Here is an 18,082-nt window from a genome sequence, read left to right as displayed (position 1 = left end):
GTATTTACAGTATCAAAAGTAAAAAAAAGTATACACATACTTACAAGGAAGTTTTACATATAAGTGTTTTTTTTAAACAACTGGATTGTTTAATATATAATAATTAATCTATAACACATCTTACTTTATAAACTGAGTTTGTATCCTGTATTTAAAACCTTGACCTGAGAAGAAACTAAAGCTGTCAAAAAATGTAGTGGAGTGAAGAGTGCATTATACAGTTTGTCCCTGAGATGTAATGGAGTGGAAGTAGAAAGTAGCTTGAAATACTCAAAACTCAGTGCTGTACTTGAGTAAATGTAGGCTACTCCCATTTGACAAACAAACACACAAACAAAAAAAAAAACAAGTCAGCCACAATTAAAAATATTACATTTTATTTTCATCTCTTTTCATCAAAAGAACCACAAACAATGAAAATACCGGAGCGAAAAAAAGTAAAGTGCAAAATCCTTTGGCGTCAAACTAAAAAGGATTCACATCAGCAAGTTAAACTGACACACACATAATATCTCTGTGGTCTCTTCTTTATACATGGTAAAAAAAAATACACTGATATTTTATATATTTCTTACACAAAAACTAATCTGCGATCGGAAAACAAAGACAGTAAAATGCAATATAAACCAGATTTAGTTAGTAATTTTGTTGTTAAATAAAAAAAAAATCTCAAAACTCTTTCCTTCATCATACAGTTATCCATTCTTTTATACTGTCTTTGTCTTCTTTGGAGTTCATACTAAACTTACAGTTTCTCATGAACCTATGTGGTCCTCTTAAATACAGAAATGTACACACTTAGGAGCAAAGCCATTACAGTCTTTACTACACATCTTCATTGAATTAGTATTAAAACAGCAGGAAACTTCTGGCATCTATACTCTGAACACTGACTGTAGCCAAAAGTCTCATGAAAGTCTCAGTTTGCCGTCATGCAACATCCTTCACGTAATCCATTTTATGTGTTTATGGTACTATTTTGTTCATGATGTATATTTTTTGCACACCTAAAGGACATCTTGTTATCATCGTATTCACCAGCAGTGGCTCGGTTGGTGGAGATCGACAGCACTGAAGTCACGGATCGAGTTTCCACAGGATTCAGTCAGCACACAGCGAGTGGTCACGGATGAAGACGACACATCAGTCAGTGCCGGTTGTTGTGAGACAAACCACAGTCTTGTTGCTATGTGTTTTCTATTGACGGAGAAGAGTGTATGGTGATCGCCGTGGATTCGCTGATGGTGCTGGACTGCTCTATGAAGTTTTCCTCCGTGGCGTTCAGCTCCGTTGTGGGCAGCTGGAAGCTGTTCTCCGAGGTCGGGTTTGAATTGGAGATGCTGCCAGACACAGAGTTGACTCCCATGGTGCTCAGCGGCATGCTGCTTTGAACTGTGGATTGTGACATCTTCGGGCGAGGTTTGGAGCCACCGCTGGCTCCCAGCACTCTGGATGCATGGGTCCGTCTGGCAAGAAAAAAACATGACGTCACTTCTCTCACATCCTATGTAGTGCAAACTGGCGTGTGATCTTCAGTAACCGTTTCTCCACAAGATGTACTTAAAATATGGAAGATATTCTCTCTGGCCTTGTGATCTGATTTTGCTAGTAGGACTACAACTTTAACCAAGCTTCCTCTGTCGCCCCTGAAAAAACAGTTTTATTATTGCTAACAAAAACAAGAGCATGAGAAAGATAGCAAAACAAATAAAAACTTAGCTAACAAACAAAAATAGTAAATAAACAAAAAGAGATTACAGTGTGTGCAAAATTGCAGATTTCATTGTGTGTGTGGCGTGGGGGGCCTGAGGCAACTGCATTTGTCACCTATAGGAAAATACGGCACAGGATGTTGCAAAGTACCTGTACTTAAATACTGTAATTAATTAGTATTTCAATACTTCTACGTCAGAGGAAAATATTGTGAATACTGTGTTATGCGGGATAATTTTGCCTCCTCAGACCTCTAAAATTGATAACAATCTAAGGGAATATTGTGCAGTAGGGAAAACATGAGGTGGACCTGTGTCATGGGGCTGTGAGTAGGCACTGTGCTGCTTTAACCCTTTAAAACCTGAGCAAATTGGCTTGTTTTTTTTTTAAACATGGGAAGAAGGCAATGAGCAACGACAGAAGAAATAACACAAAAATTAAGAAGAAATAAGTAAAAAGTAAAAGAAAATTACCTCAAAAAATAAAAAATAACAAAAAAAGAAAATAAGTAATTGACCATGAAATAAGTGGTTAAATAAATATCTAATAATTTTATAACATGTAATTATTTTAAATAATGTTTTTGCCTTGCTGGTTTTCTTATTTTGCCTAGACATTTTTTAAAAATAAATTTCTAAATCTACTATTTTCTTGCAAATTGAGGAACATTTTTTACCAAGTTGCTCATTGCCTTTTTTCACTTGTTTTGGAAAGAATTCAATTTGCTCAAGGTTGAAAAGATTTAAATACCTGTAAAAGGCATCTGAAAGCAGCAGAAGAACGTGATGTCGCTGCAGGTTTCGAGGGTTAAAGGGCCACAAGCTCAAAAGGCTGTGAACTGTGAGAATATGCTGATATGCAAGTTTGTTTTTATAAGAAAGATTATAAACAGCAGGTGATTAGTCGTCCCTGAAGAGGATAAAAATAGCATGATTGTCTGTTTTGTAGCATTCACTATGCAGGAATTGTCCTGTCAAACAGGAATGCGGCCCTACCTGTTGTACGTCTTCAGGATGATGAGGAGAATTGCGAGAATGATGATGATACCTATGACGATGACAGCGATCATTGCCCCAGAACCTGAGAGACAGAGAGCGATTAACATGTTGAAAGGTTGTTTTCCTGTCACTGTGTTTCTACTAAAATTTGCATTTTATATCTAACACATTCCCTCTGCTCCAAGCCGTGCAACTTAGTCTGTGTATCCTCCACAACTAGTGTGTAGTATCTTAGCAACGGCATCGCTTGCAGGCAAACTGAACATGGCAAATATTTTCTATTAAATGCATGGGTGCCACTCCTGCACAAACCATCTAGATTAAAGCTGCATGACGCAATAGGTTGTTATTTATGAGGCTTGTCTTATCATCGAATTTTTCAATTTATTTTAATCTCTGCCATAGGGGACGTTCAAGATCTGGTGGTGTCCACAACAAACAGCTCACTCACAAGGGTGTGTTTTATCAATAACCAATTTAAGAGGACAAGGAGACACACACACACACACACACACACACACACACACACACACACACAGACATCCTTACTCTGGATAAGTATTTGTTCTTTTGTCTTTGTGACTGTGGTTGTGTTTGAAGGTACTGTAGTGTTGGTCACAGGTGAGACAGTTGAAGCTTGCATCTTCAGCAATAACCTGTACAAACAAAAAAACAAACAAAGAAAAAACACTTTGGTCAACTGAATATTCTCTGAAACCATGACTAAACAGCACTACATCATGTAAGGGTGACCTTTTTCAAGGTTGAAAGACATTCTGCAGCAGTTATACTACAAATTGAACAAGGAGACATAAATAGAATTCGAATGAGATTTGAAGATTAAAATATCCGTGTGCTATATTTCTGTAAACAGTAGACAGGTGGCACAGCAGAGGGAGTGCACCAATGAATGACTGTTTAAAGAAACCACAGGTATGAGGATCCTCACCAGAGCATTATGTATTAAGTACAGTTAGTGCCGACTTTACTACCACACGACTGACGTGCTGACCTGACGTCAGCAGTCATTATGATCGTTAAAATACAACTTGTACACTTTCTCGCCTAACCTCTGTACATGGGACTGACGTGAAATGGATTTAAAGGACGTGATTGTGTTTGCACTTTATCTGCTGGCGCTAAGATCACACAGCGGGTTCATACATCACTGTCACGTCTGCTAAAGCTCTATGAAAACATTTGCTGTTTAAGATGTGTATCATCGGGCTGATGCAATCCAGACAGGCCGGGATACATTGTTCAGACATGTGAGACACGTTTGTTACAGTGATGCAATTATTGTTGAATGAATTGATGAATGCATATGTACCCCCAACTCTGCACATATATACACACAATAACATCTTAGGGTGATACAAGGGAGAAGTATTTCCCAGTGTAAGTTAAAAATGATGTCTGGTGATATTTTATATATTTTTTTCTTATTGAAAATAAATCCCTTGAAAAGACCAAAACCAACAATAAACTGATTCTACAAACAAGTATTGTCCATACGGCCAAAGCCTGATGTGTTTTATTTCTTTGTGTTATAGGCATCAACTGCTGCGTGAATTTTGTTAACAAAAACTATGACTAAATATGTTCGTCGACCTCTTTTTATTGATACAGAGATGGCACCAGGATCATAAAATACTAATTGTGACAATAACAACATTCAATACTGCTGATGAAAGAAAGAAAAACGACTAAAATGTAGTTTAAAACAAAAAATATTTATAAAATATCTCTTTTTTTCTGAAATATTACAGGTGTTGTTTTTGTCAATGCAGCCATTTGAGATCTTGTGTTGTGTGTGCCTAATCAGGACTATATCAGCAGTGTACAGTAGAGTGCTGCAGGAATAAGTTTTTGGTAAGATGCCTGAAATAAGGTCTGTGGCTAACACTAGCATTAGAAACACTGAAGTCATGTGAACGCAGTGTAGTTTGATTATAGCCCAACATTAGCTTTTTACTTCAGGCAATTGCTTTTACACTTAAAAAAACTATAGAAGTGGCATTCAGTTGTGAAGATTATCTTGCTGTGAACCAAATTTGTAAATTGTTACAAACGTTTGTTTGCAACAAAATTTATTTTCTGTGATAATCCAATATCTAATGGAATAATCCCATTGGCTTTTTGTTGAAGGAACCAGGGCAATGTAAACTATAGGGCTGAGCAAAAAAACAAACACAAAAAACATCATCCCTGCACCACTCTATTAGCACCATCAGGTCACTAGACCAAACACTTTCTGCAAGCTGCATTCTTAATCATTCAAACTGTGTCTTTCATCAGATATTGATAACATAATGATAAAATAAGTCTTATAAAATCATAAAATTACTGGTTTTAGCTGAACTAAAATGAATGTTCAATGTAATCAGAAGACTAGAAGAAGACAAAAATATCACCGTTTTTATCGTCTATATACTGAAATTGTTTTTTTTTTTGACTGAGAAAAGATTAAAATTGCTTTTATTCAACTAAAACTTGACAAATAAAGCAGGGTGATGTTGACTAAATATGATAAAAACTAACAAATAGCTAACACTTCTCATTAAAAACACATCAATAAGCCACACGTTTACAGTGGGTGACATGTGCTTTCATTAGGATCAGCAGTCCCACATACACCATCCTGCAGCTGTAAATATTTACTAGGGCTGCAGAAAAAAGTCCCCAGCACTCACAAATTACTCCAGTTAACATTTGCTGAAAACTACAGTACCCAGCTGTTTTAGGAAATGACTGTGCTTTGGTCTCTTGTCACACTCTTCAAACTGTACCTTTTTATTATCATGATTAACATGTCTTCTTTTTTTAATATGCACTGCTGTAGTTTTTGTTCTCTCAATCCTGACACATTTAATCATACGATCAAATCAAGAATGCATATCTCAGATGATATGTTGCTTCAGGCAGACAATCAGGGCATCTACATTATCTTTTCATTGATCTTAACACACTGTAATCCTGATCCTATTTTACTCTGATGCATTTGTTGTGTGTCATGAGGCGATCCTGAGTCATTAAGGAAGATCCCTGACAGTGTTCAGGAAACAAGCTGTAGGTCAGGGCTGTCTCTGTAACGGAAACCTCCCCCGAGCTGGAAAAATACACTCTGCATACTCGGTTATCAAAACTCATGCAAACTTCACATGAAATGATTAAAACTGCAGTCACATTGTTTTTATGTCCTGTAAAAAAAAAAAAAAAAGGTGAATACTTGTAGGTTCATTGTAATTTGCTCCTTTGTTTTAGAAATGTCACTCCTGCGTCAGTTTCCACTTCCACTACACTAGAACTACTCAAGCGTCATCACGGGAGTTCCTCACCCGCTTTTCACGCAGATGATGAGGCCACCGAGAGCATTAAAAAAACATGACTCAGAGATCTGGCTGTTTTTATTCACATGATTAACTATACCTGAATTGTTGCATAAAATCATCTTTCTTTGTGTTTTTTACAGGCAGTTTTGTAAACTTTCTGAAATGTATCATCTTTTTTTTGCTGTCACATTTTAAACGACTGAGTTCATCTAGTGTGTCAACATGTCATTATTGTGTTTGTTATTTTGCAACAAAACTTTTTAATTATAGGAGACAAATGAAGGGAGAAGAAATGCATTAAAACATTGTTACAATGAAGACGCGAGTGATGCTGAATTGTGTCTGCTGGAGTGAAGCACCGCAGCACAATCAGAGCAGGTGCTTCAAGCGGACAAAATTTGCATTGGCTATAAAAAGCTGGAAACCCTGGCACAAGGAAGAGCAGCTCCACACACGCACACACATACACAACCAATCCCTTGCTGTCACTGACTTCTCAATTGAGTACATTCAAGTTCTTACAAAAGATTGCAAAACCTTTACTTCTATAGCATCACCTGGGAAAATCCTGCTGAACATGATTAAGTTTCTAAACCACCAGTCGACTTAATGACAAGTTGTTGACAGACGTTACAATGCTGTCACTCTCAAAACCACTAACTGAGGCTGCACAGAAACCACAATATTAATCTAAAAAACAAGACAAAGACAGTAGCACTTCTTTTGCTTCATCACATGAGTTCATACAAAATGCAAGCAATAAATATCACAAACTTTACTGTTTCTGTTCAGGTATGAAGCTGCTGCTGTGACAAAGAACCTGTTTTTGTAAATGGAAAGGTGGGGGTTCACTGACTCTCTAATGAACACCTGGCTGCTGAAAGATAAGCTGGCATACTTTCTCTTTTCTTCTCTTTCACACACACACGCACACACACACACACACACACACCCATTTACAGTAGCCTAATTATTTTCTGCCACAGATACTGCCACTGTTCCAGCAAATCACTGAAGGAAGTTTTGGAAAATATGAGTATTCACCTTTGTTTAGAGTTAGAGGTTGATATAACTCTCACTCTGGTGAATATGAAGCTACAGCTAGTTAGTTAACTGGTTTGTAACTAAAATCAAAGCATAAAATCAAGAATATGCTGTAGTGTGTTTCTTGGCTGGGTGTTTTAAATATGAGCGGCACATCAACAGTGTGACCAGTTACATTATTGCAGAGTTGCCTCTTAAGTAATAATAATAACTTTTTTTTATATAGCACCTTTAAAAACAGAGTTTACAAAAGCACTTTGACAAACAAAGCAAAAGCAGAAAGGCGATAAATAAAAGGCAATACAACACCAAAAAGCCAAACAGTGAGCTAAAACTAGGGTAGAGTAAGGGTAAAATTAAAACAAGAGGACAAATAATGTAAAATGCTGGATGCAAAATGTCAAAATAAAATAGACCGAAACCAATTAAAGCAATAAAACCACAAATAAAAGGAAATAAATAAATAAAACATAAATAAAATAGATAAAATAAATAAAACAATGGCATCACATAAAAACAAGCCTATAAAAATGAAGAGGAAATGTTGCTAACATCAGGTAATTGAGCTCAATATCACAGTACCATAGGTAGAAACAAAAACATATTATTGGTCTACCCCTTATCAATCATTGGAGTGCTGAAAAAAAGTTGAAGCCAGCTCAACAAACCAAATCTACCAACGGGTTCAAATAAAGGAACCTGAACGTTGATTTATAGTGAGTCTGCACTGACATGTTTCGGGCTTACGCCTGAAGCTTCATATCACTGGTTTCCATTCAAAATGACTTGTAGTGTGAACACAGCATAACTTCCTGGAGTCTCCACTGGTTGCCTAGCAACTGCTCCAGGCAAATTGTTAAAACTTTGTTTTTTGTCCAGATCAAACAAACAATTTGTTAATTAATGAGCTTTAAAATTACTGTTAGTCAATTACCTGCAGACACAGCTAGGCTAGCGGCTTCCTTTCGTGTCTAGTTTTTATGCTAAGCTAAGCTAAGCTAACCAGCTGCTAGCTTCAGCGACATATAAACTCCAAATGCACTTTCACTCACAGGCCTTATGTGCAGGGCTGGAAATTAGCAAGGGCCGACAGTTATATGTTGGTTAAACATGCAAATGGCTGCTAAATTACTCACTTACCAGTTAAAAAAAACCCAGTGGTAAGCTATAAAGTGGTTGGTAGATTTTGGAATCCACCAGCTGCAATTGCAGGTGGACAAAGGAGTGAATTTCCAACCCTGGTTATGAGTTAAGTTCCTTGGCTCATTTTTGCATGACACCTGGCTGTTGTGCTCTGCATGCAATGTATGGACTAATACAGTGACTTGTGTGCACAGCCGTAACCATTAATGGAGCGTAAATGTTTACATTCCACCTCCATGCTGTGCATATCCTGGAAGAATTGTGAAAGGACCAATTACAACATCATATATGTGACACTCATCAGAAACTAAAAGCACTTTCCTGTGATAGGATCAAGATTTGTACATAATGTTTCACAAACATCAAAGATTTTGAGTCCCTCTTATTGAAATTTGAAGAATTTGAATTTTAATTACAGGCTGAAAACAGAGACTCGATACTCGTGTGTACTGTACGTCTTATCCAGCTTCCTGCTCAACAGCAAACATTGCGCAACCAACTCTCCCAGTGTTGGCACACTATAGAGATTAGTAATGACATATATCATGTTTGCTATTTGCAGAGGTGACAGCTTCAGATAAGTGGCTGAATGATCATATGTTCTGTAAAGTGCTTTGGCGACATTGTAGAGAAACCGAAAATTAAAACTTTGTCTTAGAGGGCTTTGCACAGTACAGACAGCACAGCGTTATGTGATGTATATTTATTCATGTACAGTTATCAGCCTATTTACCTACATACAGTATATATACAGTAATATACAGTCAGTCAGTTGTTTACAGCAAGTATGGAGTAAATATAAATATATTAACACTGGCTAACAAGCTAAATGTGGTTATTTAAATGTAAAGTCTACACAAACAGATGGACAAACAAACAAAAACATAAAATATTAATATTAATTTGCTACATAAAGAGCACCTGATTCAATTGTGTACAGACAGGGTGGACGTTGTTCTCTTGTGCTGATGAATTTACAAGCCTTTAAAGGGCAGTTTTGATTGGATCAATTAGAGTTAATTGGACTTTGAGCTGTTTTTCTTATGCTTTATGTGCTGCGTTGTAGCCATAGCAGCCGTACTGCCTCTGCAGAGGACACCACTGCTCTTGAACTGTATGTACAGATCTTAATTAGTATTGCCAACTGCAGCCCTGGTACATGCCAGTGTTTCATCTGTAGCCAATCAATTTCAAATCAATCATGAAAGGTACAATTCCATTTAAATGACATCTTGCCAGTTTAATTAGAGAACAGTAATACATATTCAGTGTTCCCATAGACAGGAAGAAGTCTAATTCAAGGACTTTTAAGTACTTTTTCAAGCACTTATTTTTATTTTCAAGGATTTAAATGTTTTTTTTGTCCGCAACCATTTGCTGCAAGAGAATTGTGCAAATTTATAAATGGAACAAAAATATGCTTCCAGGGCCTAAAATGAACTTTTTAGGCATGCAATTGGCAAAAGACAAAAAAAAAGAAAGAAAAAAAGTACGGCGAAGCAGCTCTGCAACCAATAAACAGCTCAACCATCAACAGCAAGACACACCGCTGATTATTTGACCATCATCAGCTGATTATTTTCTGCTGAATTAAGGCTCACAACTTGCAAGTATCACTGTTGTATTTTAAACATTTATCTAACACGTTTCAAAAAAATAATTTATCACTTTTATCTCAGCTATATTCCAGGACTTTTATTTATGAGTCTAAATTTCAAACGCTTCAGGCACTTCAAGCACCTTGCATGAACGCTGGTATGTGTGTTGTTGGGGGTGACCTTATTTAGGATCAGTGCAGGTCTGGTGTTCTGCGCAACCTCAATGGAAAGAAATGACTGCGGGTTGTAGAGATGCTAATGATTCTCCTAGCTTGGTGTGTGTCAACTCCATCAGATTGGGTGTGTCGACAGAAGATGGCAATACACCCGACTGATGCAGGCTCGGTTTAAGTGTAGCTTTGGTGTGGTAGAGGTCACGCAAGGATCAGGAGAGCTCTCAGCTGAGGAAACACCTACAGTTTACAAGCGTCATACTCCTTTCACTGTTCACCATCAGTCAGCACTTAATGACTGTTACCGGACCTCCTGGAATATAAACAACTTGTACTTAGTCCTGCCTAAATAGCAAACACCATAATTGCCCTGAGTAGGTCTCATTGCCAAAAGAGTTAAACATGACCATCAGCTAATTAATACATGCCTGAAAGATGCTCCTTTTAAATAAGCAGCAAGAGTCAGCTCACGTCACTGGCTAAATGAAGTAAAGTCTATACTCACGTAAATGCAGAGGGAGATGCAACAGATTATACTGAAGCACTTTTAAGATGCAATTAATGTAAATACTCAAAGATTTTTGTATGAAAATAAGCAAATATAAAAAAAACATTGCTAAATGTACAAACAAATATGTAAACATTTAATTTAAATACTGTAAATGCATTCCACTGTGTAAATATTAATTGTTATGTATGAGTTGACCTAACTATTAATGGATTTACCTCTGCATCTTACAGAAGTAACAGAGCTCATACCTTAAAAATGGCATCCCTATCTCACATGGCATGACATACCTTCACATTCTCAGCAGTGAAAATTAATAGCTGTACCTGAAAGGTTATACCAGAAATTTACTTGGAACCATGTGTGAAAAATACTCATATTTCAATCAAAAGCATGTTTCCCAAAATGTTGAACTATTCCTTTAACCACAAAGCACAGAATCACACCAGCTGCTACAGAACTAGAGAGCAAACCAAACAGCAAAATAATCAACTGATCAGCTTGGTTTGCGACAGATTGCAAATGCCATAAACAATAAGCATACATTGTTTATCGTCACAATAACAGAAGGGAAATTCAAACGTGAGTTCCAGTAAAGGACTATGGAAGGAAAGACTTCCCACTGTGAGAACAGTCATTAAAGTCAGGGCTCGACAATAAAGGTTGCCAGGTTGTCATTGACAGCCATTTTGGGAAATTAGCAACCATTTCTTGGCTTAGTAACACCAATAGTAATCACTATAAAAGTAGAGACAGCAACTTGAAAAACTGCCACCCCAAAATAAATGTTGCATCAGGGATATTTAAATATTATTGTTACAGTCAGAGCCTGAACTAGACAACCATTACGCACGTTAAAAATAACTTAACTTAACTTTCAGTTTCAACAAACATTAGCTGAGGATTGGTTGGCAGCCTTGCAATTACTTTAAAAGTTGGTGTTGAACCATGAAAATCCACATTTCTACTTTATAAAAAAAAAGGATTTGAACCCCAGATCATAATAATGACCACTGACCTAATTCTGATATCATCTGTGACTTAAAGGGTAAAAGGCTTAAAGGATACTTTTCATGTTTTTAGGCAAAGGAATTTGTAACCTCAACTAATCAGACCACTTTGACGTCAGTATCTACCTCCACACTGGCAGTCTTCGCTCGGCTGTAATAATAGTTTGTTTGTTGTTCCACAAATTGCAGGTATTCACTAACATGGCAGATTCAATATCCTCTCCTCCACCCTCAGTAAACAAATCATTTATTGCTTTTTCAGAGAGATGACTCTCAAAGCAGAACAGGAACAATTTAATGTAGTTTCCTCTTTTTTATGCAAGGGAAAAAAACCGACAAAGCTGTTGACTGGCTCGACTTTTTCCGCGTCTGCATGTTTGTCATCACATTGTGTAAAACACAGTCTCCTGCACACACATTCATAAACACGGTCAGTGAGTAACCTTCATCAAACGAGGGTTGGAATCAATATTTGAGCAGTCAATTAGAAGCAGGTTAATAAGACACAGGAGGAGTTATTAGTTCAGGAAGCGTACAGTCTGAAGTCACAGCAGAGAGGTCATCTGCGTAGATGTAAATGTCCCATACAATTTGTTTTCCAGATGTCACACAGGAGAGGGATTTAACTATGACTTTTATCGACCTCAATCCATCACAAAGGGATTTGCAAGAACACTGACAGGTCTCTGGCACAGCATACAGCGGCCTGTTATTGACGTGAATGATGTGGTGACATCAGAGATTTAAAAACGGGCTAATTTAAAAGGATGTATGTAGTAAAGAGGGAATATATCATGATTGAGTTTCAGCTCATGGTGTGAGAGTAAGTTGTGACAACCAGAAATCACAGCAGAAGTATTGTTAAGTTGGGCTCGCGTTCAACCCGGGCCGCTTGACTAACATCTCAGTACCGAATAAGGATGCAACTAACAATTATTTTCTTGATTGATTAATTGGATTATTATTTTAACGATTGATCGTTTGAAGATTTGATTTGATTGAGGATGTAAAACAAACAAAAAAAAAAGGTCATTACAATTTCCCTGAGCCCAAAGAGACAACTTCACATTGCTTCTGTTGTTCAACCAACAGTCCAGGACCCAAAGACTCTTCATTTACTATCATCACTGACAATGAAAAGCTGCAAATTGGAACAAGCAACTGTTTTAAACATTTTCTGCTTAAAAAATGACTAAAATGATTTATGGATTATCAAAGTAGTTGCAGATTAAGATTCATTTTATTGACTAATCAGTTCATCAGCTAATTGTTGCAGCTCTAATGCCTAACTAGGTACGAAAAAGTACAATTTTATGAATTAAAAAGGACCAGATGTTTCTATTAGGAATCATACAGTAGGGATAAGATGACAGGAAAAACTACTTTGTCATCGAGGGTACAGTAGCTTTTCACAACAGCTTCTCAGCTTACAATGTATTGTTCATGCGGTTATGAAAACCTTGACGAATGGATATTTATAGAAAGGCAACAATAGTAAAAGTGCTGTGGCATGATGGCACAAACATGTCGTTATACCCTTGTCAACACTTTTTTAAAAATGACTGATTGATCTGGTCTTTGTCTAAACTGGCTGAGTTTGAAACAGACAAGATGTGGCACAAAGGGCGGGAATAAAGCGTAAGGCGTTTGATGATATTTATGGCCATTAAATCATTTTATCATCCGCAAGACATGAACATAGCGGTCACATTCACATTACTGTGAGTGAAGTTGATTTTTTTTAGATACAGATGAGGCTGAATACGAAAAAGCAAACATCATCTAGTGTTCAGTTTGTCTGTTAACCACTTTGAAAGTCTTGAAAATGGGTTTTCTGGGTATATTTACTGTATTCAGGAGCTAACTTGTACTTAAAAATCAATCAGTTTGCAATTTTTGTGAGTCAACCACTGACAGTTATTGGTACCACTGTGTCATGAAAACACTCTGAACTGAAGGGTGATTAGGGATTTTGAATGCATGCACAGTATTCGAAGTCCTGGTGGATCCTCATTAATCTCTGCTTGAACTGCCTGAGTTTGAATTACTACTTAGTTCTAATACATATGGGAAATCAGAATATCCTTTATACTTTTATACCACATTAAATGACTAATGCTAAAGTCATGTTAGTCAGAATGAAGCCAGCTGAGTTTCCGTTGGAGTTTCCCTTCTCATTGTAATACATTTGGCATTTTGTAATGAAGATGTCAGCTGCTCACAAGAATACTTTTCATTGAAAGTTTGGCATCCTAAAAAGCTGCCAACAGGTTTCCCATGCATTTTTATCAATGGGTTCTCAAAATGTTTACATTACGGTTCCCACACATTTTCATGGACAAAATGTCAAAACTTTTCTATGCCTTTTCAAGGACCCACAGTTCTTTTTTTTTGTTACGTTACATTGCATGGAAGGTTACTGTAGCTATTTTATTCCATACAACAAAATTCCATGACATTTTTTAACACTTTCAGGAATTTTTCCTAATACTATGACTTTTACAAGCCTGGAAAATGTGACTGTGAAATTCCATGACTTTTCCAGGTTTTCCATGACAGTGAGAACACTGCTCCATAACTTTTCCATAATATTTTACCCCATATAATGACTTTAAGTAGTTTAAAATAGCCTGGACACCTCTCTGACAAGTGATTTGAAGAAGCAGTAAATGTGGAAAGGTACGCATACTTCGTTTCCCTTCAACTAAATTTGGCCACTTTTTCGCTCTGCATTAAAACATCAAAAGTTTAGGTGCAGAGGCTCCATCCAGTGTGGCTGGGGTCTGCCTCTTTGTATTATATTTGTCATCTGAAACGCATACATTATCATACAAACACTTTTTGGGCATTTTCAGATAATCAAACTGTTGGCGCTGGCTAACAATACTTGCAAATTAAACATTCCTGTCGCCAGCTACTTCAATACGCCAATTTGTATCATGTGATACTAGTGATGTTTCAACTGGCATGCAGTGCAACTCTAGATTTTACATTAGTAATACAAAAATTAGTATTTAGTACTTAGATATAGAAGTATTTTCGTGCGGTTAGCAGTACTGTAGGATTATTATGATCATATTTCAAACAATAGCTCAAACCATGTATATTCACTTTAGAAAAAAGGATTTTGGTAATTCTAAACCATTTCCAGGCCTGGAAAACAGTTTTTCAAATTCCATTACATTTCCAGGAATTTTATGACCATGGGAACCTTGTGCTAAATATTAAGTGCTAAATTACAGGTGCAGATTGAGACTCTGTTGCAATCTAAAATGTTGCTTGCTGGTATGTCCAGTATGCTTTCTAAGGCTGAATACTGAAGCATATTTTCAAACAATGCTTATCGGAGATGAAACTGATAACAATAGAAAGTAGGCTTCATACAAAAGCACCCTGCTTATCTTTCTACAGAGCCAGACTGAAGATTATCTTTTTCATGTGAAAACACTTGGTGATCTAGTTACTGCCCTATTTTAGCAGCATTTATAGATTGAATATTCCATAACTAAAATAAGTAGATATCATAGGCATTTTGGAGGGAACACAGGGGACATGTCCTCCTCAATGTTTAGAATATGTGCATTGTACTCCCAAATAAAAACATGGGGTTAGCAGAGGTCTTTTAATTTCAAGAAATTAAGACATTCCCACTATGAATTCATGAATAAAAATCACAAATTAGTGCATTAAAAAAATCCCCAGAATGCAGGAAAGTGAGTGTTTGATGCTTAAAATTTTCTGATGGAGGCCCCCCAGACTTCCCTTTGCACATGTGTCCCCTGCAACGTTGAAACAAAACCTACTCCTATCATACTGCGGAACATGAATGGAAGGAATAGCTTGTTGATTGTATAATGCATCCTCATTTTTACTTTTTATCCTCTTTTAGGGGTTAAGTTAGTCTTTCAACTTTCTATGTCAACTGGTCAAATAGAAACACACTACTGTAGCCCAATGAACAATTACTAAAAATAACTAAACCCAAAGACAATTTTAAAGTGATCCAAACTTTAATTTTAGCCCTCTGCAAACTGGTTAGGTGCAGCTGGTATGTAGTTACAGTCATTAACCTTCACAGGAATGACTGCAGCCGGATTTAATGAGTCGAAATACAAAAGAAGAACACGTGATCTCTATATTGTCTCCCCGATCAACTATTTTTGATAATAACCTTAAATGAGTCCAAAATAATACCCAAATCCTTATGATGCCTCTTATGCTATACAAAAACGGACTGCGGTGCCACACAAACAAGAGTCATATTTTCCTACAACGTAGTGGCAACTGCTGAGATGATAAGCAGAGATGTTCCATCAAACAGCCACTTATCAATAAGAGATGCACAGACAGATAGCACTGGGAACTGAAATTTAATCTCCACAACTCGTAAAATGTAAATCTGCGACGTTCAATTTGTTTGACCATAAAAGTTTAAATCGGAGAGCACTCTGGAATGTGAGATATTCCCTTTCACCTGACTCACCTGCTGCCTCGCCATATTGTCTGGGAGAGCCCCCGTTGTACACACACTGATACAGTCACAGCACACACACGCACACAAACACACACACAAACACACACACACAGAGAAAAGACTAAACTCACTGAAAAGTCACTTCCAATCTCAACAGACGACATTTAGAGGAAAACAAAATCCTACAAGGAGTCAAAAGCAGAGACTTACCTAACTGTCTCCTCTTTGATTTCAGCCCCAGCCTTCTCCAGATGGGAGCCTGAGCAGCACAGAGCCCCCTCCCTCAGCTGACTGAGGGGGGCATAGTCCACCAGTGTAAGGGCTGACAGTCACAGCAAGTTTGCGGAGGGAGGCACAAGGGAGTAGAGGAGTGTGTGAGCTACTCCGAGAGAGGAAATAAATCCCAGGTGCTGCTGAAGTGGCAGTCCCACAGGTACACACAGACGGGACAGACAGAAACAAAGAACAAAAGAGTTTAAAAACGCACCAGAGATGCCACTGAGTGTGTGGTTTCTGTGGGAATCAGAGTGTTTATGTGCAGAGGAGGAGGAGGCTCCACGCTTGCTCACTTGTTGCGCCGGAGTTGAGAGTAATAATCTCAGGCAGCTGGTTTTTCAGGTCCTTCCGCCTGGCCCTTAGGCGTGCCGTGGCCGCTGATCAAAAAGCGAGGCTCGTCTGCGGGGTTGTCTGCTCGGCTCGGCTCTCACCATCACTACTGCCTCTCAAAATCAGAGCAGCTGCATCTCGCAGGAAATGCAGAGGGTGGGGCCCTGTGCATTTTGTCAAAGATGAAAAAGAAAAACTTACTTGAAAAAACATCTCATATGTCAAAATTCATCATATATATTTTTGCCCATGTGCCCCTGTACAAGGATCTGTGCCCCCAAGTGTGTATTTTTTTGTCTTTTCAATTAAATCATTATCTTTTTTATGGAGAATAATATGACTGTGTGCATGTTTTGTGTGAGTGTATAGACTAAGTATGTGGTTATAAAGTGATCTTGAATCCATTCATCTTTGCACAAACATGTTTTATGAATGTAGTTGCAAATTATCTGAATTACAATACTTATCCAAAAGGTACTGGGTGTGTTTGAAATGATACATCAGCCTTTTCTTTTATCAAAGGACAATGAGCTCAATTCGAACACTTGGCAACATTTGTGTGAAAGTTGTCCACTGAACAGGAGAAATGTTGGCAGTAATCTTCCTGACTGTCCTTCTGTCTGTCTGCTCTTATTATAGCATCTGTGACATGCCCGTCGTCTTTCCCCAAACAGCGCCAATGAGTCGTCAGGATCTCACCTCACGTTACCTCCAGGGGTTAGGTGGTGCCCACGACTACAAAGCAAGTCAGTGTTGTGCCTTTGTGAGAAAGTGTAACTAAACTTCATTTTGGCAGACACACATTGTTCTGCTTCCCCTGATTGCCTGCGTACGTCCACGAGCATTACATAAGTCTGAAAGCTCAAGTTTCATCGAAGAGAGAGCATCTTTCAGTAATCCCCACATTGTGTTGGTTTCAGTCAAGTACAATACTGCATGTGCAAAATTTGTTTGATTTTACTCAAGGTGAAAAGAAAGATGGATCATCTTTTGTTAAATACTTATGTAGAATTTGAATAGCCTAAGAATGGATTATACCTTTAAATGACAGCAAATTGGTTTGATTTCTTGAAAAACATGGTCGCAATGGTCGTGGTCGTAAAGGTCGCAGGGGGGCTGGAGCCTATCCCAGCTGTCATTGGGCGAGAGGCGGGATATGCAGGTCACCAGACTATTGCAGGGCTGACACACAGAGACAGACAACCATTCACACCTATGGACAATTTAGAGTCCCAAATTAATCTGACCTGCATGTCCCCGAGGTCTGAACTTCGGCCCAAACTGGGGTTGAACCAGGCCCTCTTGCTGTGAGGCTAACCTTCGTGCCGCATTTAAGTTCATCCTGCAGTACAGGGGTCTGGGCTGGTTTGGGAAAAGGAGAAGAAAAACCGTTAAATAACAGTTAAGAAATGTTTCAGCCTGAATCAAAGTCATGCAGCAACCAACAGACCCACCAATATAACATATCTCTCAGATCCTATGG

General features: G+C 37.8%; 1 protein-coding gene across 4 annotated transcripts; it reads right to left on the bottom strand.

The window, feature by feature from the left end:
* Nucleotides 1-360: 360 nt before the first annotated feature.
* ncmap (non-compact myelin associated protein) lies at nt 361-16,705 on the bottom strand. Of its 4 annotated transcripts, none has more exons than XM_088087733.1 (5): nt 16,563-16,705; nt 16,204-16,406; nt 3,261-3,367; nt 2,709-2,793; nt 361-1,466 (listed from the first exon to the last, which is right to left on the bottom strand). In XM_088087733.1, exons 3-5 carry the CDS (start codon nt 3,352-3,354, stop codon nt 1,187-1,189), a joined length of 459 nt encoding a protein of 152 aa, XP_087943859.1. In that variant the 5' UTR covers nt 3,355-3,367; nt 16,204-16,406; nt 16,563-16,705; the 3' UTR covers nt 361-1,186. The 4 variants fall into 4 exon arrangements, with proteins under 4 accessions (XP_087943859.1, XP_087943860.1, XP_042357150.1 ...); XM_088087734.1 differs by having other exon boundaries at nt 16,204-16,403; nt 16,563-16,696; XM_042501216.2 differs by lacking the exon at nt 16,204-16,406 and having other exon boundaries at nt 16,481-16,609.
* Nucleotides 16,706-18,082: the final 1,377 nt, after the last annotated feature.

The sequence above is a fragment of the Plectropomus leopardus genome, chromosome 14 (genome assembly GCF_026936395.1).
Source record: "Plectropomus leopardus strain MGB_pleo_1.0 chromosome 14, ASM2693639v1, whole genome shotgun sequence".
NCBI classification, from domain to species: domain Eukaryota; kingdom Metazoa; phylum Chordata; class Actinopteri; order Perciformes; family Serranidae; genus Plectropomus; species Plectropomus leopardus.
The sequence above is the reverse complement of the archived record's forward strand: the minus strand, read 5'-3'. Positions and strand labels throughout refer to the sequence as shown.

Excerpts from the sequence above, each read along its gene's own strand:
- ncmap (XM_088087733.1), bottom strand. The coding sequence starts at position 3,354 with ATGCAAGCTTCAACTGTCTCACCTGTGACCAACACTACAGTACCTTCA. Across the intron at positions 2,794-3,260 it reads AGAACAAATACTTATCCAGA|GTTCTGGGGCAATGATCGCT; the intron begins GTAAGGATGTCT and ends TCTGTCTCTCAG. Across the intron at positions 1,467-2,708 it reads ATCCTGAAGACGTACAACAG|ACGGACCCATGCATCCAGAG; the intron begins GTAGGGCCGCAT and ends TTTTCTTGCCAG.